This window comes from Heterocephalus glaber, unplaced genomic scaffold (genome assembly GCF_053883595.1).
Source record: "Heterocephalus glaber isolate CG9 unplaced genomic scaffold, H.glaber_assembly_v1.0 deba00001608, whole genome shotgun sequence".
NCBI classification, from domain to species: domain Eukaryota; kingdom Metazoa; phylum Chordata; class Mammalia; order Rodentia; family Bathyergidae; genus Heterocephalus; species Heterocephalus glaber.
The window spans coordinates 8,399,323-8,425,313 of record NW_028258379.1 but is presented as its reverse complement, the minus strand read 5'-3'; the positions used below and the strand labels follow the sequence as shown (position 1 = coordinate 8,425,313).

At 45.2% G+C, this 25,991-nt stretch overlaps 1 protein-coding gene and 1 long non-coding RNA gene across 8 annotated transcripts in view; one reads left to right on the top strand and one right to left on the bottom strand.

Annotated features, from left to right (window-relative positions):
* Positions 1 to 7,434, bottom strand: part of Plekhh1 (pleckstrin homology, MyTH4 and FERM domain containing H1) — a 43,346-nt gene extending 35,912 nt beyond the window's left edge. For 3 of the 7 annotated variants that reach the window (XR_015445004.1, XM_013067579.3, XM_087195299.1), the window contains exons 1-2: positions 7,282 to 7,433; positions 1,129 to 1,287 (exon numbers count right to left, since the gene is read on the bottom strand). Coding sequence is in view for 5 of the 7 variants with exons in the window: in XM_013067579.3 (XP_012923033.1) it covers positions 1,129 to 1,254 (126 nt within the window). In the remaining 2 variants the exon portion in view is untranslated. Of the gene's footprint in view, positions 1 to 1,128; positions 1,288 to 2,457; positions 4,891 to 6,062; positions 6,087 to 7,281 lie in introns of those variants that run through there. The other 4 variants (XM_087195301.1, XM_087195300.1, XM_021247462.2 and 1 more) reach the window with 4 other exon arrangements.
* A 45-nt stretch (positions 7,435 to 7,479) lies between these two features.
* LOC147822748 (uncharacterized) lies at positions 7,480 to 9,837 on the top strand. The gene is made up of 2 exons (XR_015445005.1): positions 7,480 to 7,713; positions 7,881 to 9,837. It is a non-coding gene; the product is annotated as an uncharacterized LOC147822748 (long non-coding RNA).
* Positions 9,838 to 25,991: the final 16,154 nt, after the last annotated feature.

Below are 25,991 nucleotides of genomic sequence, written 5' to 3'. Positions count from 1 at the left end.
CAGTCTGAACCAAGAGACAGCAAGGCCCAAGAGTTCTAGTACAGGACTGGCTGGGCATGGTGGCTGATACCTATAATCTCAGAATTCAGGAGGTTGAGGCAGGAGGATTGCAGCAAGTTCAAGGCCAGCCTGGGCTACATAGTGAGTTCAAGGCCAGCCTGAACTGCTGAACAAGACCCTATCTCAGGAAAACTGAAAAAAAGAGTTCTAGTACAGGCTGGTCCAGAGACCCTGCCCTGGCCATGGAAGCGCCGTGGTGACACCACTGACCTGCCTTCCTGGTTCCAGGTTGCAGGACTGTCAATAAAACTTGTCATTTATTCTGCCTTAATAAGTCAGGACTTTGACAGTACTTGGAAACATGATTTTACCTTTGTGCTATGAAAGAATGGTTTGCTAAGTAGATGAGGCAAAACTATAGAGAATGTATGATTTAATCTATACACATATATGTTTTTGTTTTAAGTGCAAGTCATTGTTGAGATGAGTCCTGCTCCAAAATGCCACTGAATGTCAGCTGTTTAGAGTGCATCTTCCCACAGAAATGCTACGAAAGGCGGTCAGTTTCCTAGAGCAGCTACCTGGGCCTGTAGATAACTTCCCATCTTAGATGGATTCTGGGCCAGGAGCGTATGTGATTTGAAATAATTCTCTAACGCTGAGAGGAAGACATTCGCGTCCCTGCCTTTGAGGTGAAGGGTCCAGGGTTACATAGCTAACAAGTAGCAGAGCCAGGCAGAGCTGGCTCCAAACCCTGTGTCCCCAGGAAACCAGGCAGCCTGCGGGAGCTCAGGTGCTTACTAAGAAGTGAGCAGCAGGGTGGAGACTTGCATTCTTCTCTCCTAAACACTGAAAAGAAATGTTAAGGGAATAACAGAGCCTCCAGGCGACTCGAGATGACAGAGGACCAAGATTCCTATCACCTCTCTGGTGTGCTGTATGAGGAGGCAGAGCAGGAAGGAACACCAGATGACAGGGCAGTAAAACGTTGAGCTTGGTCTTGAGTTGAGCTTGGTCTTGAAACCTCGGGTTTCACTTCGCATGTGTGGAAAAATGTGTAACTGAAAGTTTAACTCTGGCCCTCTCCTCTAAGGCGAGGGATGGCAGCTCCGGGCCCTGGGGACTCACCTTGTCAGCCAGCAGCTCCCTGATCTTGCTGGCCTGTAGGCGGAATCGGAAAAGCTGCGTTTCCAGGGTCAGGCAGCGTTTCTGCCAGTCTACACTGGCCTGGGTGTCCACCTTGAATTCTGCCATGATGAAATCAACTTCTGGATATTCCTGGGAGCTCTAAGAACCAGCACAGAGAGAAGAAAGGGTGTGTGCGGAGGGACTGTGTGGGGAAAGGAGGAGCCAGGGAGAACAGAGAAAACAGGGCTGGGGAAGGGAGTGGTCATCGCTTTTCTCTCACAATCCCAGTTTAGCTCTCAGTGTCCCATCCAGCATAACTTAGGCAACAACCTCAGGAAGTCACAAAACCTTAAGGAGAACATGGTCTGCTTTTTATGGCAATGAAAAGTAGGGCTCATTTTTCATTCAGTTAGCCATGTGTGTTAGTTAATTTTCTCTCATTGCTGAGACAAAATACTCAACACCCAGAGTTAAAAAGGGGAAAGGTTTATTTGGCTTACAGTTCGTAGAGGTTTCAGTCCACAATTGGCTGGATCCAAAGCAGGGAGGCAGAGGGGCAACAGTTCAGAGTGGCAGAAGTCAGCAAAAGGCAACAAGAGACCTTAACAGCCTCTTCCTGCCTCTTTTATCTTATTCAGATTATTGGGGAGGCCGGTAGCACTCACACCCTTAATCCTAGTGCCCTCGGGCCTAGCCCCACCGTGAATCAATCACACACTCTACTTTCAGCCACCTACAAAACAGCCCCACCTCATTCACTTGAGGCTTTGTGGGGACATCTAAACACAAGTCAAAACACCATTCAACAGCCATTTATGTGCCAGATCCTGTTCTAGGCTCAGATGTACAAAAGTAAATAAAAGCAGTCCCTAGTCTTTGAGTTTTTCAAAGAACTCTACTTACAAAATTAAAATCTGAGCCTTGTGTAACAGTGCACACCTGTAATCCTTGCTACTACTACTCAGAAGGCTCAGGCAAGAAGATTGCAAGTTGAAGTCCAGCCTTGGCAACTTGGGAAGGCCCATTCTCAAAATAATAAAAAGGGATAGGGGTGTGGCTCAGCACTTCCTGGGTTCAATCCCCAGTATGGCAAAATAATAATATGATAATAATAATAACGTGGTCACAATTGCCAGTTGATATGTGGATAAATGGGTAGGGGTTATGGTATTTAGGAAAGACAAAAATGTGTAACAGATTAATCCAAGTTCACATAGCTAACTGGAGGCAGAATCCTGGGTTCCAGTGCTCTGATTCTCCTTACACTTATGTGGGTGTCTGACAGGGAAAGTGAAAAGGAAATATGCTTTGAATTTCCTTAACAATTACCTATTTAGCTGGGATTCTGCCAGTTGTCATCAAATCACCCTACCTCCGAACAGATTCTCATTCTCTCCTCCCCTTCAAGTCACAAGATGCAAACCAGAAAATTGCTGGATATTTTGCTGCAGCCCTGGAGTAGGGCACATGTCTTTGGGGAAAAACAACAACAACAACAAAAAAAACTCAGTACAAATTCAAAACCAATTAAGTAGACACCTCTAATATCTCCAGCCACGGGAATCTCCCCAGATGCCTCCTGGATGTATTTGAGAAAAAACTAGGTCAGGGATAAGAAAAGGAGGAAGCAGGTAGAGTGTGACTAAGAAGAGGCAGAGGCACAGTGTGTTTTTAAATCCTTTTCCTTCCACAGGATCCAAATGGCCTCAGGAAACTCAGCCGCCTCCTGTGCTGTGGCCAAATAACAACTCCAAGCAGCAGGGAGCCTCTCTGGTGACCAGTCACCAATACTCTTTTCCCTCACATCTGACTTTGGCAATTATCTTTCTCCGACTGTGCACTATAAACAGCCATCATTCATTGAGTCCTTACTGTATGCCAGGTGTGTGCAACCTCAAAACAACCTAGAGATCACAGCTGTGCACTTGTGTCCACCTTACTCAGGAGGACACTGAGGAGCAGACAACTCCAGAGCTAGTGAGCAGTGGGGCTGGGATCTGGTTCTAAACTTGTTTAGCCACTGTGCTCTGAACCCATCAGGAAGAGGCTAGGAACATAGCTCAGTGGTAGGGTGCTTGCCTGACCTGTGAAAACTATAACGAATGAGAGGAACAGTTCATAAAATTTTTCAGAAGTCTTAGCACTAAGGTGAAATTATATTCCATATTTTCCCAGGCTGAACCATAATCTCCCTAAGCACAGACTCTTGGCGTGCGTCCTGATTTTTCCTTTAAAATACAGGGTCAGAGGGCTGGGGGTGTAACTCAGTGGCGCTGCACCTGCCTGGCAAATGTAAGGTCCTGAGTTTGATTCCTGGTACTGGGGGCGGGGAAGAAACTTCCTGAGTAAATTTAGTAGACCCACTGAGAAAAGCCTAGCAGTTAAATACTGATGGGTCTGGTGTTGTATTTTCTTGGTTTTGGGCTCCTCAGAACAATGGACACATGACCTCAGCTGGGCTCACCCAGAACTGTCATCCCAAACAATCCCGACATTGTAGCCTCCCAGCCATCCCCACCTCAAAAGACTGGAACCAACTGGAACAGGCAGGAAGACAAAAGACAAAACAAAACGAGACCTTCTCTGAGCTAAGATCACAGCTGAAAAGACAAAAGAGAACGTTGTAGGGCCTCCAGAGAGGCTGGGAGGCTTTATGTTTGATTTCCTTTGTCCTTTAGGGGGATTTTGCTTTTCCTCCTATAAACAGAAAATATGGCACATCTGACTAGGACCTGGGAGCTTTGCAATCTAGCCCAGGGCTAAGAATTACCAATAAAAGCACCCAAGTAAAACCAAAAGGGCAAGGGAAAGAAACAAACGTTTGTGTAGTTAAGAGTTTGCTTAATTTTAATTCACTCTTACTGATCATCAAAACTGCTGCTCAGATTCAGGGGGAAGAGGGAAACCCAAATTATCACAATCTCTGGGGGCTCTGGAAATAAAATCCCATACACTTCATTTAATGTCATTAACCTCTGCATGGCCCTGATACACCTAGAGTTTAGAGAGTGCTTTCCCCAACCAGGAACCTTAATGACGTCACAGTCCTGGACTGATCCAGTGACCTGGTTAATCCACTCCCTCCCTTGGGGCTGCTGGCAAGCGCAGGAAGAGGCAGGGACTCATGTTAGGCCTGCCTCGGCATGCGAGGAGAGTTAGGTTTGGAAACAGATCTGGTGCAAGGTACCTGCTGCCAAGCCGAAGGCCTGGAGGCTCTTCCGGCAGAAGCAGGTGGTCTGAGCAACAGCTATAAAATAAGAGAAGATACTAATGAGTATAGCCTCACCCGCTAAGTCACCTTGCACTTGTACCTCCCATAAAGAGGAAATTCAAGGATGAGCAGAAATGAACACCTGACATTTACAGAATGATTCTTAATTTTTCAAAGCATGTGACTGGTGTGTTCACTCATTACCTGGAGACAGAGGACAAGTGCAGTGATTCACAATGAACAGATAACTCATCACATCTGTGACTGGCTGAGAGACACAGAACCAAGGGACAGCAGATGTGAGCCAGCAATCCCGATTTCCCAGGATCTAGAATAGCCCACTTTCCATGATGCTTCAGCTGTGGCACCAGGCATCTTCTGCTACCAGGCTTGCCTAACACAAATACATCACTAATGGCAAAAACATACTGGAGGGCTGGGGATGCAGCTCAGTGACAAGCCACCTGCCTAGCATGCCTCAGGCCTGAGTTTGATCCCCAGCATCACTAATCCACATTAACAACAAAAAGGGGTGGGCTGGGCCAGGGATTTAGCTCAGTGGTTATGCCACCTGCTGCGCAAGCACAAGGACCTGAGTTCGATCCCCAGGTACCAAAAAGGGGGGGGGGGTGAACCAGGAAGTAAGCTGGGAATGAAACCCAGCTCAATTGGTTCTTTAAAATTTTTTATGTTGGAAAGCTGCAAAATACATACAAAGTAGGAAAAACAGTACAATTAACCCCTATATGCCCCATGCAGCAACAATTAACTCATGGTCACTCTTGAGAAACCCAGTTCTGATCCTTGGGTACCCAGAATGCTAAACCACTGGGTGGGTGAGTCAAAGGACTCCCATGGCCCTGACACTTTGGGGCTTCCCAAACCCTCCAGCGCTCTGGATAAAATGAAAAAGGCCACAGAAGTCAGCAGGCGGTGTCTCAGAGGCAGGGCCTGATAGGACTGGTAATGGAAAAGAGCTTCAAGGAGTCTTTGCTGACCTCAGACTCAAGGCCTTTACCACAGAAAACACAAACTTGACCTGAGACATTGGGGATTTGATATATTGCTGAGATTAAATTTAATTCCACCAACTTTTTCTCTCTTTTTTGGCAGTAGTAGGGAACCCAGATCTATCCCCTATCCTTTTTGTTCATTTATTTTCAGAGATATCCATGGTATGTGCAAGCATTCATATACACATGCCCACGAGCACATGGGGGCACATTATGGACACTGCACTGAGCAATATAAGACCTTCCAGTATTAGTACACATCTCTGCCGCATTTTCCCTTCATTCTTTTAACAGCTTTAATGTGTTCTGCAGTATGGCTATTACATGATCTTACTTAAGAATCCCTTATTGATAGACATTTGGGTTGTGACCAACCTTTTGCTAAAATGCTGCTGCAATGAATATTCAATGAATATGCATCATTTCATATATATCAGGTATAGCTGAAGGACAGTCCTAGAAATGGAATGGTAGGGTTAAGTGATAGACCTTTTAAATTGCCAGACAGTCCTAAGTATTCTTAAGTAAGTGCCTATTTCCCCATAGAGGAGGTCAGCTTTGAACAAGCTTTTGATAGAAGGGCAGGATGGCTGAGCTGGGCTGCCCAGGGAATGTAGGATGGTGGCTCAGCACCAGTCTACTGTTAAGTCACCCAAAACAGGAGTAAGGAGGGTCACTTTAACAACCACACCCATGAAGCATTCTCTAACCTGTAAGGAGCACAGAGTAGAGTCTGCACATGATACACAGCCTTGCAGAGACTGGAAGAATGGCCTAGCATTCGGAGGCCTTGGCTTCCATCCCAGGCAGAGGGGGTGTGGTGGTAGTGTAAAGAGGAAGGCCCCACAGGCAGTGGAACAGAACAGGAAGGATATGCTTCTCTCCTGCACTTGGTGACTCCTGAAGGGCAGAAGAGGCAACGTGTTCACCTCAGTTGTTAGTTGCAATGAATTTGGGATCACAGGGTGCACCCAATCACAATCCAGCTCTGACCAGGTCCCTGCTGCGCCCTGGGGGAGGGCAACAGTCTAACCCCCCACATTTGGAATTTAGAAGGCTTGACTTTTCAACTCTTTACTATATGACCTTGGACAAGTCACTTTTCCGAGTCCTGGTTTCCTCCTTTATAAAATGGTGGTAATTATGGTCTATAAAGACCCACCATACACAGTGTCTGGCACAGAGAAGTCTGATAATAGAACCAATGCCTTTTCTATTCAAAGGGTTGCTTTATGATCCATCTTTGCAGCGTTCTCCCAGAACCAAGGCAAGGTAGACAAGTTTTACCAGACAGATTCATATAGCAAAAGCTTAAGGAGGAGATATTCTGGTAGGGAGGAATCCAATGGGGAGAGAATTCTACTACTTCTACAAGAGGGTCTTCACTAGCTCTGCCACCCCTGTGAAAGCACCTGGTGCCTGGGGACCCATTCCTGGGACACAAAACCCCTGGCTGTCATTCGGTGCCCAATCTGTTTTCCTTTCGGATTGGCTGACCTGTCCCTGGAAGCCAAGCCTGACCCATAAGGACCTTTACGAGAAACACCCAGAAATGCCAGAAGAAATAACCCAGAAATGCCAGAAGAAATAACCCAGAAATGCCAGAAGATGAGGTGGGGAGGGGAGAGGCGAAAACGAGCGCCACCGGCGGGGTGGAAACCTGGTCGTCTGTCCCAACAGCCCTTCCCCGGAGCAACTGGATCGAGCCGGTCCCACACCGCAGGTCCTCCCGGCAAGGCCAGCCCTGCCCCGGCCTGCCGGTAGGTCTCCAGGGCTCCCCGCCGCCGAAGCCCGCGGCCAGGTGGGGAGGCACCTGCTCCGGAGTCGCCCTCGGGCCGCGGGAGCCGGTCCCCTCCGCCCGCCGAGCACCCTCTCCGCCCGCACACCCCCAGCCCACCCCGGCCCGGGCAGGGGCGCGGGGCCGCTCACCTTCGTCCCCACGGCGGTCCACACGGTCGTCCCCCACGCCCCCGCCGCCCCGCCGACCTCGCGTCTCTCGCCCGCGTCTCGCGCGCCCGCCGGGTCTCCGCCGCCCGGCAGCAGGGGTCGCGGTGGGCGGGGCGGGGCGGGGCGGGGCGGGGCGGAGCGCGGCTGCGGCCGGGAGGGGGCCCAGCGGGTTGAGCGCACAAAGCCCGGCGCGGCGGCGCTGCTTCCCATTCACCGCCGCCGGGCTCCTTCCACCCCGCGCTTCTCCAACGCCTCCGAGGCGGATCGCCGGCGGCTCGCGGCCAGGCACAGGAAATGACCTCAGCGGGCTCCAGCCTCCCACCTCTCTGTACCGCGGGACGCTCGCAGGATGGGGGACACCACCAGATCCTCCCCTGAAGAAGGTTCCAGCGTTTGTCCGCCACCTGTAAGAAGGTAGCGCCCAGGTGGATATTGGGAGCAGAAGTCCTTGTTTCACAAGGTCCTGCTGATTTGTAGTTTGAAGGAGAAAAGGGGGGGGCGGGGGCGGGGGCGGGGGCAGGTGTCAAGCACAGCCCAAAGGGTAACTTGCTTGCTTATGTGCGTATTTTTTTATTTTAAAGGAGAAGGCCAGGGATCAAGAAAGCCAAGCAGGACACCCATCAGCGAGTCCTTGTAGTTCAGGAGTTTGCCATCCCTCCGCTCACCCACTATAGTCGCACATCCCGGGGGATTGGTTAGGTTGGTAGAGGGTAGGAAGATGCAAATGAACGACTTCGGGGACGGAGCTTCCCTGGCTAAGGTGTAGCTCGTAGGTAGAGTGTGTAATTAGCTTGCACCAAGCCCTGAGCGCCAACCCCAGCACCAACACAACAAGAGAGGAAGAGAAAGAAAGAAGAAAATAGTGCTTTCTTCCCAACTCCAGCACAGTCTTTCAGTCAAGGTCTGAACAAAAGCAAACCAGTACCAGGGCCTGTTTCTCCGCGAAGGTGTTGGAAGACTCACTGGAGTACCCGGGAAAAGTCCCTGGCCCCACCCCCAGGTTTGAATCAGACCCTCGCGGGGCAGGCCTGGGAAATTGCCCTTTGAACAAGCTCCCCAGGTGGATTCTCTTGCACAATTTTGAGAGCCAAGACACTAAGGAGAGCTGTCACGCTGGGCCAACTGGACTCCAAAGGCTGAATTTAAACTTGTAAATGGCTTTATAGCTCAAAGAGATTGAGACAGATCGATCCCTTTCTGTGGGACAGTGGCCTCTGCTGTCCCCTTCAACAGTCCAGAAGTTGCCAAAGGAAGCCCAAAAGCAAATCCTCTGGATTTTGCAAAGAGGAGATTCATTCATTCATTCATTCGTTCACTGTGAGCAATGCACATGGTATAAATTTCAATAATACACAAAGCTAACACTGAAAAATAAGTCTCCTTCCCATCCTGCCCCCTCATGGGTGGTCCCCAGATCACCCATGTCAAAGACAACTACTGTTAAAATTTTGCATGTGTAGCTTTTCAAGATATTTTAGACATACATAAGAATTTATATATTCAGGGTATATAAATATACCTATCTGTATGTATGTATTCACTTCCCACCTTTTTTTTGATACCGGGGATCAAACTCAGGTCCTTGCACTTGCAAGGCAGGTGCGGTGCTGCTGAGCTAAATCCCTGGCCCTTCACTTCCACTTTTTATTTCTTTTAACAGTATCTGTTGTCTCTTAATCGGCACATTAGCACACCTAGAGCGGCCTTGACTTTTTAATGGTTTCTTAATATTTGTAATAATGAGTATTTAAGATGCTTCCAACCTTTGCCTGACTGCAATTAATGCCTTTGTACATACTTCTTGGTCTATATGTGCGACTATCCATATGATTTAATACTTTAAAACAGATTACTGAAGGGCCGGGGATTCAGCTCAGTGGTTTCGCCGTCTGCTGCGCAAGCGCAAGGACCTGAGTTCGATCCCCGGTACCAAAAAAATAATAATAAAACAGATCACTGAGCCAGTCATGGTGGCCCACACTTATAATTCCAGCACTATAGGAAACTGAGGCAGGACGATCACAAGTTTGAGCCCAGTCTGGGCACTTTAGTGGCTCAATGAGACCCTGTCTCAAAATTTTAAAAGGGTCTGGACATAGTTCAGTGCAAAGGTCCTGAGTTCAGTTCCCAATACTGAACACACACACACACACATACAGCATGAAGAAAAGAGATTGCTGCCTCTAAGCACAGTGCAAATTTCAAATTTCAAAAGCTATTGCCAAGTGGCCCTCAAAGGAAACTACCAACCCATATTTGTATCAATATATTCCAGTGCCCCTTCCTTCCCTCCAGCCTGGGCCAGTGGCATGATTTATCCCCAAATACTAACTTTTTAAAAGGAAAAACTAAACAAACTAGTGTGTGTAAGGATTTTATTTTATTCTATTCTATTTTATGTATTTATTTATATTTGCAGTAGTGGGAATTAAACCCAGGGCCAGATGGGCTGGGGATTTAGCTCAGTGGTTCCAGCACCTGCCTTGAAAGCACAAGGTCCTGAGTTCAATCCCCAGTACCAAAAGAAAAAAAAAACAACCCAGGGCCAGCTATATCCCCAGCCCTTTTTAATCCTTTTTTTATATTGAGACAAATTCTCCCTAGACTGCTAAATTGCCCACACTGGATTTGAATTTGTGATCCTCTTCCCTCAGCTTCCCAGAATGGTCAGAGTGCAGGCATGTCAGGCATGTGCTACCATACCTGGCTATGTTTATAAAGATTTAAAAACACTTTTAGGGGGCCGGGGATTTAGCTCAGTGTTTCCGCCACCTGCCTCGCAAGCACAAGGTCCTGAGTTCAATCCCTGTACAAAAAAAAAAACACTTTTAGGGAAAAATAAAGGACACCACTCAAGAGGCTGAAGCAGGATGATCGCTATGAGTTCAGAACCATTCTGAACTTCTACTGAAACCCTGTCTCAAAAACAAAAACAAAAAAAAACCCCAAACCCAACCACTATTAGCTCAGAGAAAAAATAAAAATAAAACAAAACAACAAAAACCCCTAAACCCAACCACTATAAGCATGACCTCCCCCTGTCTTTGAGCTCCCCCCCCCAACCCCGCTTTGGTTTTTTTGAGACAAGGTCTCCATATGCAGTCCAGGCTGGCCTTGAACCCAAGGCAGTCCTCCTGCCTCGGCCTTCTGGATGCTGGGATTACAGGCATGTGCCACCATCTCTGGCTTCTTTGAGCTCTCTCTCTTTTTTTTTTTTGGTACCGGGGATCGAACTTGGGACCTTGTACTTGCAAGGCAGGCGCCAGAACCACTGAGCTAAATCCCCAGCCTTGAGCTCTCTTTTAATCCCAGCTGTGTAATTTGAGCAAGTTCCTTAGCCACTCTGGGATTTGGTATTTTTAACTTTTCAGTTTCTTTGTCTTTCTTTTTTTTTTTTTTTTTGGTGGTAGTAGTGGTGAGGGTGTAATTGTTTTGAGACAGGGTCTCACGTGTTGCCTGTGCTGGTCCCAAACTCTCAATACTCCTGCCTCAGCCTTCCAAGTTCTAGGATAACAGGTATATACCAACACACCCAGCCAGTTTCCTTATCTTTTTTTTTTTGGTACCGTGGATCAAACTCAGGTCCTTGCACTTGGGAGGCTGAGGCAGGAGGATCACAGCAAGTTCAGGGCCAGCCTGGGATACATAGTGAGTTCAAGGCCAGTCTGAACTGCATAGAGAGACCCTGTCTCAAAAAAAAAAAAAGATGAAATCAAATAATAGAATTACAAAATTTTGGGATCCTCGAACTTTTCTTTGTATTGAGGGTTGCATGTAGGGCTTCTTACATACTAGGTAAGCATTCTACCCCTGAGCTACATTCCTAACTTTTTAAAAATTTTACTTTGAGACAAGGTCTCACTAAATTGCCCAGGCTGACCTCAAAATTATGATCCTCCTGCCCCCTAGTCTCCCAAGTAGCCGAGATTACAAGTATGCATCACCATGCCCAGCTTCCCAACATTTTACTTGGAAACCTGCAAATTTAACAGAAGTTGGGCTGGGGATTTAGCTCAGTGGTTCCACCGCCTGCCTCACAGGCTAAGGACCCGAGTTTGATCCCCGGTACCAAAAAAGAAAAAAAAAAGAAAGAAAGAAAAAAAATCATACTATTAAAAGAAAAATTAAAAAAAAAAAACAGAAGTTGCAAAAAATAATACATTAAATACTCATATGCTTATATACTCCTCATTGGGATTTACCAATTATTAGCATTCTGCCACATTTACTTTTATGGTACGTGAGCCACATTCAAATCTCTCCAATTGCTGCAGCATCTTTCATAGCTGTATTTTGTAGCTCTTCTATTTATCAATACCAATCCTTACCCTGTACTCACCAGAGTGAACGGATGGCTAGAGGAGCATGGGGCATGTCCCCTCCTGGCTTGAACAGCCTGATCCTGCATGAGCTAGGCCAGCAGGGACTACTGAGGGCAGAATAGTTTCCCATCTTACACTTGTGGTTGTCTCATCAGCCTTCTTTGCTGAAGTTGCCTTCTCTGCCTGACATTAGCCACCCCCAGCGGGCATCCTGGAAAAGTTCTTCTTGCCCTTCTTGCCTCCCTCCCAAGGGTCCTCTCATTGGGTCCCCTCCCCAGTGGGTCCCCAGTCGGCAGAGGCAGCTGTTCTGGCATTAGGGAAGCCTGCATCCAGGGGCACCCTCACCCACAGCCCCTTGCACCATCCTGAAGCAGGATGTAGCTGAGGACACAGGTAGAGAAAAAAATGAGGGCACCTTGGAACCTGCTTTCCAGAGTAGATCTAACTCTCTTCTGGGTTAAACATTAACTCAGGACGAGGATATCCAGGTCTAAACACAATGGAGAAAGTAACTGGGTAAGCCAGCTTGTACACAGCAAGTCTCTGGGTATGTGCCCAATGTTCAGCAACCCCAGCTGTGCAGACCCCAGCCCTAATTACCATGTCACTGACTGTGCAGTTTTGACCCCCACTCTCCGCCCACCCCTGCCCCCTGTGGGCTTTGGACACCATGACAGTTCCTTCAAGGGCCGTAAAAGAGGGGCAGAGCCAAGCCACTCATTGGCTGAAGCAAAACCTCAGACCAGCCACTCAATCCCATCCTAACCCTAACAAAACCTTTATCACCAAGCCTCCTGGGAAGTGAGCTCTTCTCACTGGCCCCTCCCACCCTGTGGAGTACACTTTCACACTCAACATCTTTGATCTTGGCTGGTCCTTTGGGTGTTCTGCTGAACTGTTTGTTCAGAACACACACCCCTCCCCAATCTGGTAACAACCCCACCCCAGAGATGAATCCCTGTTGGCCTCCAGGCTGGCCCACCTCTAATTTAACCAGAGATAAAGGGACACTGTCTTTGATCCAGACTTTCTGGTTTAAGGCACGTTTTTCCGTAAACTTTTCCAGGAACTGAGGGTAAGGATCCAGCTGGCTGCAGGCCAGATTCAGACAATAACATCAGCTGACACTGATCTCTCTTCTTCCCTTTTCTTCTCCCTTTCATTCATTCACTTGTGGTAGCTGACTTTGAAGTTGTTCCAGGTACTCTATAAGATTCCCCTGACTGTTTGTGGGGGGCATCCTTGCTCCCCATCTCTGTCTTGTTGTAAAATGAGACAATTATTTCCTAGCCCAGCTCCCCGAGAGTGTAAAATGTTTGAGAGGAACAGCAGGATTCTGAGGAAGTTACCGCAGAGAGAGATTCTGCAAAGCTGAAATAAAGGAAAGCCCACCTACCATCTTTGGCTAATGCTGAGGTGGGAGCGGAAGAGCAGGAAGCGTTGGGATGGGCACTGGGGGGGTCACAGAAGTCTGCTGGAAAGGCCCCCAGAACCCTCGGAGGATCCACGGAGAAATGGTACCACCACACCGAAAGCTCATTTCTGTTGGATGTAGCTTATTATTTCTAGATGACCTGAGAAAGAGGATGAAACAGAGATGGGAAGAGTGCCACCATGTGCTCTGGGTTGGAGGGTCCCTTTTGTGAGGGAGGTGAGCCATGAGTCTGAGCCAGTTTTCACTTTGGTGACTTTGGGTTCTCTTATTAACAACTATAGGACACGAAAGGTGAGTACTGTAGAGGCCATTTATCTTCTCTTTTGCAACCTCTTACAGGTGGGCTGTTAAAAATGGCAGAGGCCAGGGCCAGGTGTGAAAGCACATGTCTGTAATCTCAGCACTTGGGAGGCTGAGGCAGAAGGATCACCATGAGTTTGAGACCAGCCTGAACTACATTGTGAAATCTTGTCTCAAAAAACAAACAAAAAAATGGCTAAGGCCAAACTCTGCCAACTACACATATATTGGCAAGCAGACACGAAACACCTAACCTACTTCCAAGAAGGCAGGCAGTTGACTTGATCTGGTTCTTACCCATCATTCATGAAGCAAGGGCAGTAGCGCCCAGCTAATCTTCCTGGCCAACTCCATCTTGTGAAAACCACTTATTTCACCAATGAAATTATTTCAAGTATCTCTCAAGCACATTAAACCCTCGGGTGTAGATCTGGATGGTCTCTTAAGTGCTTAGTAACTGAGCTCTGGGGAGCAGATTCCTGATTAGGCCACTTCAGATGCTAACTCCCTGCTCTGGGGTTAGAGGAGGGGTCAGTTTTCATACATACACCTCAAGGTTTAAGCCAGAATGCTTAAAAAATAACTCCTACTAGAGTCGTTATGACATTATCCTAGTACTAGACAGTAGTTATTAATCAGGAGACAGACAACAAAATGCCAGCCAAGGGGGCTGGGAAGAGGGGAGAACTGCCCTGTCTGGAATCAGCTGTGCCTGCCAAGTTCAAAACACCACAGCCCGAACTCTGCTAGTAGACACTTAGGGTTTGGCTGGGTGAAAAGAAAGGGAACCTTGGAACAGGCTGGAACACAGTTCAAGTTCTGGCATTACTACTTAGGTGGTGATGCGATCCTTAAGGCAGTTACTTAAATTTTCTGAGTTAACTCCTTATTTATGAAATGGTGATAGTGGTAATTCTTGTCACTTAGGGTTGTTGAACAAATGCAGTGAGATAGTATTGTATCTGCCATGTGATTTATAAATAGTAGCTTTTTGTTATTCAGTCTTTGAACAAATATTTGCTGAGGATCTAATGACCTAGTAGAGCATGTACCCTTACCAGCTGGGGATATAAAGATGGTCAAGCAGCCTCTTTGATGTAAGATTGTAATAGGCAGTGGCTAGAGAGACAGGAGTAACTCTAGGAGAATTGGTGAGATGTTGGACAATTCATCAGCCCACAAAACCCCACTTTCCAGGCCCACTTGTTCTGAGCAGGCCTTTGAGGAGACCCCTCCTTCTTCACTCAAACCCTCACAAATCAAAACAAACTTCAACTCACTGTGTAGCCCAGGCTGGCCTCAAACTCACAGTGATCCTCCTGTTATAGGGTAGTTTTTTAAGAAATGGCCCATCAATCAAAAGTATTCCAGGTTCTTCTTTCCTCGGACAAAGAACTGGATGAGACAAGCCAATAACCATGCCAAAAAGTTTATTTGAAAAGTGCGGGGTAAATGGGGATGGGAGAAACCAGCTCTGCAGGGCTAACTTGGGGTGAACAAAGAAACAAAAAGAGGGTGAAAGCAAAAATGAAAGTACGTGCCAGTTCTGAGAAACTACAAACTCACACATGGTGGTGTCTGCTTTCCATGACGGCCGCGCTTTTTCATGCCATTCACATCTCTTGGCAGCTCTCAAGAAATCCTACATATGTTGCCCTGGGATCTTGTTTTACTATTTTTTTTTTTTGGTAGTAGGGATTGAACTCGGGTCCTTGCACTTGCAAGGTAGGCAGCATAACACTGAGCTAAATCCCCAGCCCCTGGGATCTTGTAATTGACAAGTCCTGCTCATTTCCCCCAGCCGGTTCTGCCACGCCCTATCTCCTATATCACTCCTGGCTCAGCCTCCCAAGTGCTGGGATTACAGGCTTGTGCCACCATGCCCAGTGGAACCGTCGGGCTAGTTCTAGTCCAGCCTCTGCCTCAGGAGCCGGGGCTGGAACTTAGTAGCTTTTAGTCACAGAGAAATCATCAGGAGGCTATTTACTATTGAATTTCTGGGAGCAGCTGGGTGACCATGGGTTGGGTCAGAAAATCTGAGGATTATTATCCAAGCAGGGCCAAGAGGGCAATGATTGGGCATGCAGTGAAGAGCAGAGGAGGCAGGAAATGAGATGGTCAGAGGCAGAATCTGTGTGAGTGTGTGTGTGTGTTTTAACATGTGGTTGTCTTCCATTTATTCATTCAGTTACTCACTAACATACTGAGCACTTGCTATTTTCCAAGCTCTATACTAAGAAGCAAAATGTGACAAATATGACCCAATGAACTCAGGGCCAAGGCTCTGGAGCTGGATTCTTGTCTCTTCCCAGCCAAAACGTAGTGTAAAACTCATCCAGTGAGGGCATGGCTGTGAATGAGCCATCAATGCAGCTGTGGAGGCAGAGAGCTGGGCAGGGGAGGCAGAGGGGAGGGAGTTTCCTCTGCAAGACAGGAGCCAGTGTTTGTCTCTAAGAAGGTGGTTACAAGGTGGAGATAGGGCTGGAAATGTAGCTCAGTGGTAGAGTGTTCCCCTAGCGTGGGCAAGGTCCTGACTTTAATCCCAGCACTGCAAAATTAAATAAATAAATAGAGGAGATAATAATAAATAATAGTGGAGATGATAAACAAACAAATAAATAAATAGTGGAGTGCCTGACATAGACACCTATTATTAAACAAGGAGGATCTTGAAGGTATAAAAGCATAAATGGCAACCCAAAGACTAGGGATTTATAAACTAATCCAAAAGGGGGGTGGGTGGAGAAGGAGGGTCTGGTCAAGAAAGATTTCAATGAGGAGGTAGACAGTGATTCCAAATGTCACCTCATCTCATAAAATCCTGAGGGCAGCAGTTGAAAATGTAGACTCCAGCCCCAGTCCTGGCCATTTCAGCAGGCCTATGACCTGCAGCTTGTCTGTATGACTGGTATGCCATACATCACAGTCTGACACTTCAGTGATCTCAGTGGCAACAGCCCCAGAGAGGAGCACAGGGTAGAACTGATGTCATGACAACATGGCTAATGCAGAGATCTGTCCAGTGCAGCTGCGGGTCTGTGAGCAAGAGACAGCCAGGCAGAGAGTGCCCCAGTGGGATGAGGACAGAGAGGGAGGGACAAAGAGAAGCTGAGTTGGGAGCTGGTAGTGCTCAGGGAATAAGAGCCCCCAATCTAGACATTCCACTGGAATTCTAGATCATTTTAGAGCTTACAATATCATGGTTTTATACCAGCTGTCTTCTCCATGGGCTTTCATCAAAGATGAAAACAATGGTGGCTCACATCCACTCAAGAGGGAGGAGCTGGTTAGGGACAGCTCCAAGTAGGTGTCAGGTTCTCAAGCAGCCTGGAGGCTCAATGTGGAGAGACACAGGTTCTAAGAAGCCAAGGAAACTCAGGCCACTCAAGGTGCTGCTTGTGGCCCCTCCCTCCTTTTCTGTGGCTCATGTATGGCAGCTCCAGACACAGGGGTTTTCGAGGTGACAGTGTGTGGCCTCTGCCATCCCATTCCCAGAGTTCAAAGTGCAGCTCTGACATTTGGCTCAATTCTGGGCCCTTAGGAAGAACAACACTCAGTGCATGCTGCCCATTATTATTGTCTCCTCCACCCATGACAGACCCAAGGTGAGAGAAGGGAAGTCTTCCCATCCTGCCTCATTCCCAAACTTGACTTGTTTGAGCTCTGACCAGCTCATGTCAGAGTTGGCCCAACAGTGGGAGAGGTCTTGGAGGTAAGGTTCTGGTTTCCTACTGTCAACACATGCTTATCACAGGTCCACTGTGGGCCGGGATGCAGGAGAGGGACAGCGTGGAGAGGAGAGGCTCATCCGTGGTGGCAGGGCCTGGGAGGGCTCTCCTGTTCCTGAGCAGCTGCTTTGCCTCACTGGAAGAGGCCTGTGCTCTGGATGCGGGCCCTAACACAGGGCTGTGAGGGCCAGTTCTTCCTCAGCCACTATTTTGCAATCTGAGGATTGTCTCAGCAGATCCTTGTGCCTCTTCATGTTCAGCTATACAACAGGAGCAAGGCCTTCATGGCTGCCTGTGGATAGAAAATTGATGGACACTTCCTGAGGGCCATGATTCAGGAAAAGGGGTGTTCCTGCATGCAAAGCACATTGTTGGCTGGTGTGACAACTGCTAGATGGCAATAGGAGCAGTGTCACCAAACATCCCTGGCCCACAACTGGCCATTCCACTGAGAAGAAGTGGAATCTGTCTAATTTCACTGAAAAAATGTTTAAAGCTGATATTTATTGAGGGTTCACTATGTTCCAGGAAACTGCTAAATGTTTTATGAGAAATCACTCTGGAAGGTGAGGAAGGAGAATCAGGAACTGAAGGCCAGCCTGGCATGCATAGTGAAGCCCTGTCTGAGGAAAAGAAAGATTTAAAAAGAAAAAGAAAAACATTTTATAAGGAATGATCTTTTTTGAAAAATTTTATTTTATTGGTACAATTTAGGTATACAATATAATGACATTCGTCATTGGAAATTTGCACCTTTACATAATCTCTCTTGGTTCTTATTTTTTCCCGATTCCCCTGCCCTCCCTTCAACCCCTCCATCCCTCCCTATTTATGAAGACTTTGTTTCCATTTTTTCATTTTCTCATAGTAATTCCATTCCCTTCTTTCCTTTCCCTTACCCCTCCCACTTCCCCTTCCCCTTTGCCCCTTTTCTTCCTATTTCACATTATCTATTATACCTTTTAGTCCTTATTTATACTTTCAGTTTCTCAAGCTAGAGACACTATTCGGTATTTACACATGTGTGTCCTATTTATTTCACTTAAGAGTATCACCTCACTGTGCATCCATTTAATTATAAATGTCTCTAATTTCTCATTTTTTATGGCTGAGTAGTACTCCATTTTATTAAAAACCCACATTTTCTTTATCCAGTCTCCAGTCGATGGGCATTTGGACTGCGTCCAAGTTTTAGCTATTATAAATTGTGATGCTATGAACATGGGTGCACATATATCACTGTGCTATGATTCTTTTAATTCTTTGGGGAAGATCCCCAGCAGGGGAATAGCTGGGTCAAATGGGACTTCCAATCCTAGTTCTTTGAGGTATCTCCATACTGATTTCCACAGTGGTTGCACCAGTCTACACTCCCACCAGCAGGGGAGCAAGGTTCCACTTTCCCCACAGCCCCACCAGCATTTGTTATTGGTTGATTTCCTGATAGCAGCCATTCTTTCTGGAGTGAGGGGGAATCTCAGCATTGTTTTCATTTGCATCTATCGGATGACCAGGAATGTTGAAAATTTTTTCATGTGTTTATTTGCTATTTCTACTTCTTTGTCTGAGAAATGTCTGTTCATTTCAGATGCCCATTTTCAGATTGGGTCTTTAAATTTGGGAGGTCTGATCTTTTTAAGTTCTTTATAGATTCAAGATAGTAGACCTTTGTCTGAGGAAAAGCGGGTGAAGATTTTTTTCCCACATTGTGGGTTGTCTCTTCACACTGCTGGTGTTTCTCTTGCTGTGCAGAAGCTTTTTAGTAAGATGAGATCCCACTTGTTAATTGTTTGTGCTAGTTCACGGGCAACTGAGGTTTAGTTTATAAAATCTTTTCCTACACCAATGTCTTCAACAGTTCTACCTAACCTCTGTTCCAGGCGATTCAGCATTTCTATTTTAATATTTAGATCTGTAATCCATTTCGATTTTAGTTTAGGGCATGGTGAGAGATATACGTCTAGTTTTAATCTTTGGCAAGTTGAAACCCAATTTCTCCAGCACCATTTATTAAAGAGGCTATCTTTCCTCCAGTGAGGGTGTTTGGCTCCTTTATCAAAGATGAGATGGCTGAGTGTGTCTGGCGCTGTTTCTGCATCTTCTAATCTGTTCCACTGGTCCTCAGGTCTGTTTCTTTGCCAGTACCATGTTGTTTTTATCACAGTAGCTTTGTAGTATAGTTTCAAGTTGGAGGTTGTGATACCCACTGCCATGTCTTTGTTATCTAGAATTGCTTTGGCTATTCTGGGTCTCTTCTTGTTCCAAATGAATTTTTGGATTGTTTTCTCAAGGTCCATGAAGTATAGTGCTGGGATTTCAATTGGGATTTCATTGAATCTATATAGCAGTTTTGGAAGTATGACCATTTTCACTATGTTGATCCTTCCTATCCAGGAGCGGGAGATGTCTTTCCATTTTCTGATATCATGTTCAATCTCTCTTTTCAGAGTGCTATAGTTTTCAGAGAAGATGTCTTTGATTTCTTTTGTTAGGTTGATTCCTAGGTATTTCCTTTTTTTGGATGCTATTGTGAAAGGAATTGTTTGCCTTATTTCTGTCTCAGTGAGTCTATTGTTCGTGTAGAGGAAAGCTATTGATTTTTGTGTATTGACCTTGTATCCAGGTACTCTACTGAATTTGGTTATTAAGTCTAGAAGACTTTTGGTGGAGTTCTTGAGGTCTTCTTTATAGAGTATCATGTCATCTGCAAATAATGACAATTTGAGTTCTTTATTTCCTATCTTTATTCCTTTTATTACTTTCTCGTCTAATTGCTGTGGCTAATGTTTCCAAAACTATATTGAACAGAACTGGTGATAGTGGACATCCTTGTCTTGTTCCTGATTTTAGTGTGAAGGATTTCAGTTTTTGACCATTTAGTATGATATTGGCTGTTGGTTTTTCATAGATAACTTTTATCAGATTGAGGTAGAGACTGTCTATTCCAATTTTTTGTAGGGTTTTTATCATAAATGCATGTTGGATTTTTGTCAAATGCTTTTTCTGCATCTATTGAGATGATCATATGGTTTTTGTCCTTGGCTCTATTGATGCAGTGTATTGCATCAATTGATTTGCATATGTTGAACCATCCCTGCATCCATAGGATGAATCCCACTTGGTCAGGGTGTATGATCTTCTTGATGATCTTCTGCATTCTATTTGCCAGTATCTTATTAAGGATTTTTGCATCTATGTTCATTAGTGAGATTGGCCTATAGTTCTCTTTTTTGGTTGTTTCTTTCTCTGCTTTGGGGATCAAGGTGATGCTTGCTTCCAGGAATGAATTCAGGAGTATTGCTTCCCTTTCAATTTCATGGAAGAGTTTAAACAGTAGTGGCAGTAGTTCCTCTCTAAATGTCTTGTAGAATTCAGCAGTAAAGCCATCAGGACTCGGGCTTTTCTTAGTTGGTAAATTTTTAATTACATTTTCAGTTTCATTGATTGATATTGGGTTGTTTACAATTTTTAGGTCTTCTTCGTTCAACTTTGGTAATTCATATGTATCTAGGAATCTGTCCATTTCTTCTGTGTTTTCCATCTTATTGGCGCATAGGTTCTGGAAGTAGGTATTGATGATCCTCTGGATTTCTGCTGGGTCTGTTGTAGCTTCACCCTTTTCATTCCTAATTGCATGGATTTGGGCCTTTCCTTTTTCTGTTAAGGTTGGCTAATGGTTTGTCAATTTTGTTTGTTCTTTCAAAGAACCAACTCTTGGCTTTGTTAATTTTTTGTATCATTCTCTTAGTCTCCATTGCATTGATTTCTCCTCTGATCTTTATAATGTCCTCCCTTGTATGAGCTTGTATGAGCTTTGTCTTGTTCTTCTTTTTCTAGAAGCTTGAGGTTCAGCATCAGGTTGTTTAATTGGGCTCATTCTGTTTTCCTAATATGAGTATTCACTGTTATGAATTTCCCTCGTAAGACTGCTTTCATTGTGTCCCATAGATTCCGATATGTTGTATTGTCATTGTCATTTAATTGAAGGAACTGTCTGATTTCTTCTTTAATTTCGTCTGTGACCCATTGGTTATTCAGAAGTGTGCTGAATTTCCATGTGTTTATGAAATTTTTGTGGTTTCTTTTGCTATTGAGCTCCAATTTCATCACACTATGGTCTGATAATATACAAGGGATAACTTCAATTCTTTTGCCCTTACTTATACGTGTTCTATGAGAGAGTATGTGTTCTATTTTGGAGAATGACCTGTGTGCAGCTGAAAAGAATGTGTATTCTGATTTTGTGGGGTGGAACACTCTGTAAACATCTGTTAAGTTCATTTGTGCAAGAGTTTGATTGAGTTCTAGTATTTCATTACTTATTTTTAGTCTAGTTGATCTATCTATTTGTGACAGTGGGGTATTGAGGCCCCCCACTACTGTTGTATTAGTGCATATATGACTTTTCATGTCCTTTAGTATTTGTTTTATATAGCTGAGAGCACTAGCTTTTGGTGCATATATATTTATGATTGTCATCTCTTCCTCTTGGATTATTCCCTTTACAAGGATGTAGTGTTCTTCTTTGTCTCTCTTAATCAGTGTTGGTTTGAAATCCACTTGATCTGCAAAAAGAATAGCTGCTCCTGGTTTTTTTTGGATTTCGGTCGCATGGAGTATTGTTTTCCACCCTTTAACTTTCAGTCTATGAGTTTCTTTTTGAATTGTGTTTCTTGTATGCAGCATATTGTTGGATCTTGCTTCTTGACCCATTCTGCCAGTGTATTTCTTTTGATTGGTGAGTTGAGACCATTAACTGATGGCTATAACTGATACATATTGACTTATCATTGTCATGACTTTTTCTTTTTGTTGGATTCTCCCCCTTTACATTTAATTTCTTGTCGCACCTGATGTTTTCATTCTGCTGTGCTTCCTGGGCTTGTGATCCTCATTGTCTTTTCCTAGGATATTGTCTAAAATTTTTTGGAGTGCTGGTTTGGTATTCATGAAGTTCCTAAGATGCTCTTTGTCATGAAAGTATCTTATTTCCCCATCAATTTTGAAAGATAGTTTTGCAGGGTACATCAATCTGGGTTGGAGCCTGTTTTCCTTTAGGGCTTGGAATACGTCTCTCCAAGCTCTTCTTGGCTTGAGGGTGTGGACTGAGAAGTCTGCTGTGATTCTGATGGGCTTGCCTTTGTATGTGATTTGTTTCTTTTCTCTAACTGCTTGTAGAACTTTGTTCTTCTGTTGGGTTTCTGGTATCTTAACAATTATATGCCTGTGTGTAGTTTTTTTGATCAAGGCTAGTTGGAGTCCTATATGCTTCACTTATCTGTATGTCAAGTTCTTTTCCCCTGCTTGGGAAGTTTTCTACCATCACTTCCGTGAACAGTTTTTTATGTCATCTGCACTCTCTCCTGTTTCTTCATTGACTCCAGCCAGTCTTATGTCATTCTTCTTTGCATCGTCTAGCAGTTGCTTGATTGATTTCTCATGGTCCCTTACAATTTTAAGGGAACTTTTCTTTTCCTAGTCACTAATTGCAATCTTATCTTCTATATCTGAAATTCTGTCCTCACATTGGCTCATTCTGCTGTGTAGACTTTCAGTGGAGTTTTTAATCTCCTAGAAATCTGTTTGCATCTGTTTTATGGATTCCATTTGTTTCCTATGTTAGGATTCCATCATGTTCCTCAGCTCCTCTCTAGATTTATCAATCATGTCTTGCACTATGAGTACAATCTCTGCTGTTATCTGAGAAATTATTTCTGATTTCATTTTTTCCAGATCCTCTTTTGTTGCCAGTTCAAGGAGTCCTGGTGGTTGAGTATTAGAGTGTTCCATCTCATTTTCCTTTGGGGTTGCTGTAGGTGACCTGGAAATCTGGTTTTCAGACTTGTTTATGTGTCTTCTCATTTCGACAAGGGAGAGGGGGTGCTGTTGGTGCCCATGCAGCTCACTTCCTCTGCACTGGGAGCAGTGGAACGTCAGCCCAGAAGCCCCTTCCTCTGGGCTGGGAGCAGTGGACCGCTCACATGAATTATCTTAATTCTCACAGTTCTCTGGGTCTAGAGCTATATTTATCTTCCTTTTCTAAGTGAGTAAACTGAGGCTCCCAGAAGCCTGGTGGCCTGGCTAAGCTTTTATTCTGTGCTTTGGGCCCTCCTCACAGAGGCACAAGGCCCCTGCAGGGTGCCTTCCAGCCTGAGTGGCTGCACTGATGAGCCAAGTACCCTGGCACTCACAGGGAAGGGAAGAAGCAAATGCAGGGAGAAGAGGACTGGCCCTACTTAGCAGCCTCCCCCTCTGGCAGTGGCTTAGCCTGGATTAGCCTGGAACCAGTAGTTTCCATCTCCTGTGACCCATCAGGACTTGGTCTTGTTGCACTTCCTGCACTCAGGCTGAGTTTTTAGGAGGAGAGTCAGGGCTCACCCTCCTCAGGGTGCTTTCTTTGCCAGCTCCTTTTGTGAAAGGGGATTAGATTAGCTGGGATGATTTAACCAGTCCTCCTTCTCCAAGTTCCGGTTGTGACCTACTGGAGGCGGGAGGCTAGCTCTCAGCTCCATCTAGTGGTCAGGATGGCCTGTTTGTTTTCTTGAAGGACTCAGCCCAGTCAGATCTAGGGCCACTGCTTGCTCTGGTCACCTGGAAATGAAGTGGTTACTTTATTTGTTGGGTGTTTTTTTTCGGTACCAGGGATCGAACTCAGGTCTTTGTGCTTGGAAATGAAGTGGTTAATGAGGATGTAAGCTCTCCATGTCTTGTTCCTGTTCAACTTTGTATAGTTTCAGGTAAGGGCTGATGTAGGAAGATCTCAAGTTCAAGCACAACCCTGGGCCACTTAGCAACAACCTAAACCCTATCTCAACATTTAAAAAGGTAAGGATGTAGCTCAGTTCAAAGGCCCTGGGTTCAACCCCCAGTACCTCTGCCCCTTCAAATTAAAAAGACTAGGGTGAAGTAGGGAAAAATGAAAAGAACATTCTGCTCTCTTAGTCCAGGCACCTAGCTTGAAACAATGCATGCTTTGCCTTCTAGGCAAAGTACAAGACCTAAAGCACCATGCACAACTATTAATTGGATACTCTTTCCAGGCAGACCTGTCACATAACCATGTGACACAGGCAGGAGACAGGAAGAGAATATTTCTGCACAAAGTCCAAACTGAGGCTGGGCATGTTGGCACATACCTATAATCCTAGCACTGGGGAGGCTGAGGCAAGAGGATCATCTTGAGTACGAGGCCAGCTTGGGCTACATAGCAAGTTCTAGGCCAGCCTGGAATACAGACTCTGTCTCAAAAGCAAACGTAATCCAAGCTTCAGGCTAAGCATCATCTTGCTCTGCCATGGATAAAGTGATGGAACACTGAGCGGGAGCAAGACTGCTGGACTCTGTCCTGTATCAGGAGCTTTGCTCAGGTAGAAGGGAGGTTTGGAGTTTTTAGAGGGCTGGTGTGGGCCGTCCATCTTTTTAGAAAGATTTCTGCATTTCTAGCTTCTAAACTCCTTGCTCTAGGTTAAGAAGAAGATTACTTCTGGTTTCCTTTCAGAGTGGGCTCACCCAAAGGAATCAGGTAAATTTTGTGTCCTTTCCTGAGCTGTATCACTGAATATTTCTCGTAAGTGATGTTAGGAAAAAGATGAGGTGCACCTCTAATATATACAGCAGTAATAATAGCAAAATAAATGGCAAAAAGGATATAACTTAAATGTCCATCAATTGGGACCTAATTAGTAAGATAGGTATTATGCATACAGCTATTATACTTTAAGATGAAGAAATGTATTTATTGAGATGGAAAGATATTCATTACTTAACATCAAATGAAATAGTTCAAGAAAAGTATCTAGAATGTTATTTATTTTATATAAAACTGTAAACATTAACCATATGTACATAAATATAGGTAGGTCTTTTTTTTCCCCCAAACATTAGAAGTTTTTATCTTTGGGTGTAGAAATTTGATACAATGGTTTTAGTTTCTGCTTTGTTCTTTTCTATATTATATAAACATTTTACAAGGAGTATGAATCATTTTTCTAATAAAGCTATTAAAATGTTTTGAAAGTATTGATCTCATGAGTAAGGAAGAAAGCTGAGATTTGGGGAAATTGAGAAGTGACTCAATAAAGGCACAATTTTTGTCAGTTCGAAAGCCAGAATGTACCCCCATAACCACGCACCCTTCCAGTTTTGTGTCAACTCTTGAGTCTTGCCTCTAGCTGGTTAAGATACTGGGGCTGGGTATGGAGAAGTGGGGATCAAGGAGGAGAACCACATGCTTCTGATACTGTGTGGATCCCTGTTATCTCTTCAAAGCAATTAAGCTGTGACCACAAGAGCATTACCGGATTCCTATTATATAGTATGCTCTTGTGGTCTGGCCGTTGTCTAGGTCTTGAAGAAGCAGACACAAGTCTGGGGACAGAATTAAGTTGAGCCCCTACTTCTGATGTGAGCCCACTTCACATCCTGCTGGGAAATGACATTTTTAGCAATTCTCTCCACTAGAGGAAAGAAGGAACACCAAGCTAGTTGGGTGTAATCCAGAGGCCTGATGGCATGAGGTTCTGGGTGGGAACAGCATGGTGACTGATTTCAAGGAGGAAGCTCCAAGCCTGTCTTCCTTTCCTCTACCCTTCCTACCCCTCCATAGCTACCCATGTTCCTTCACACTCCTAACTGCAGCACAGAGACTCTCATGACCCTTTCTCTGATGCTCTTAGAGCTCTAGGGCACCATCAGCTCATCAACAGGGAAGGGGTTGACGCCTTCAGGGCCCGTTGTCTTCCTATAACATAAATTTGGATTTAAACAATAAAAGCCCAAGGGTGTGACAGAGTATTAAACTCTCATCATACAACTAAGGGGCACTTACAGGGTCAAAATGGGCCCCTGAGCAATGAGCTCCCTTAGCCTCTGCACCCTGAACACAGATCTGAGGATCCAGAACAAGGG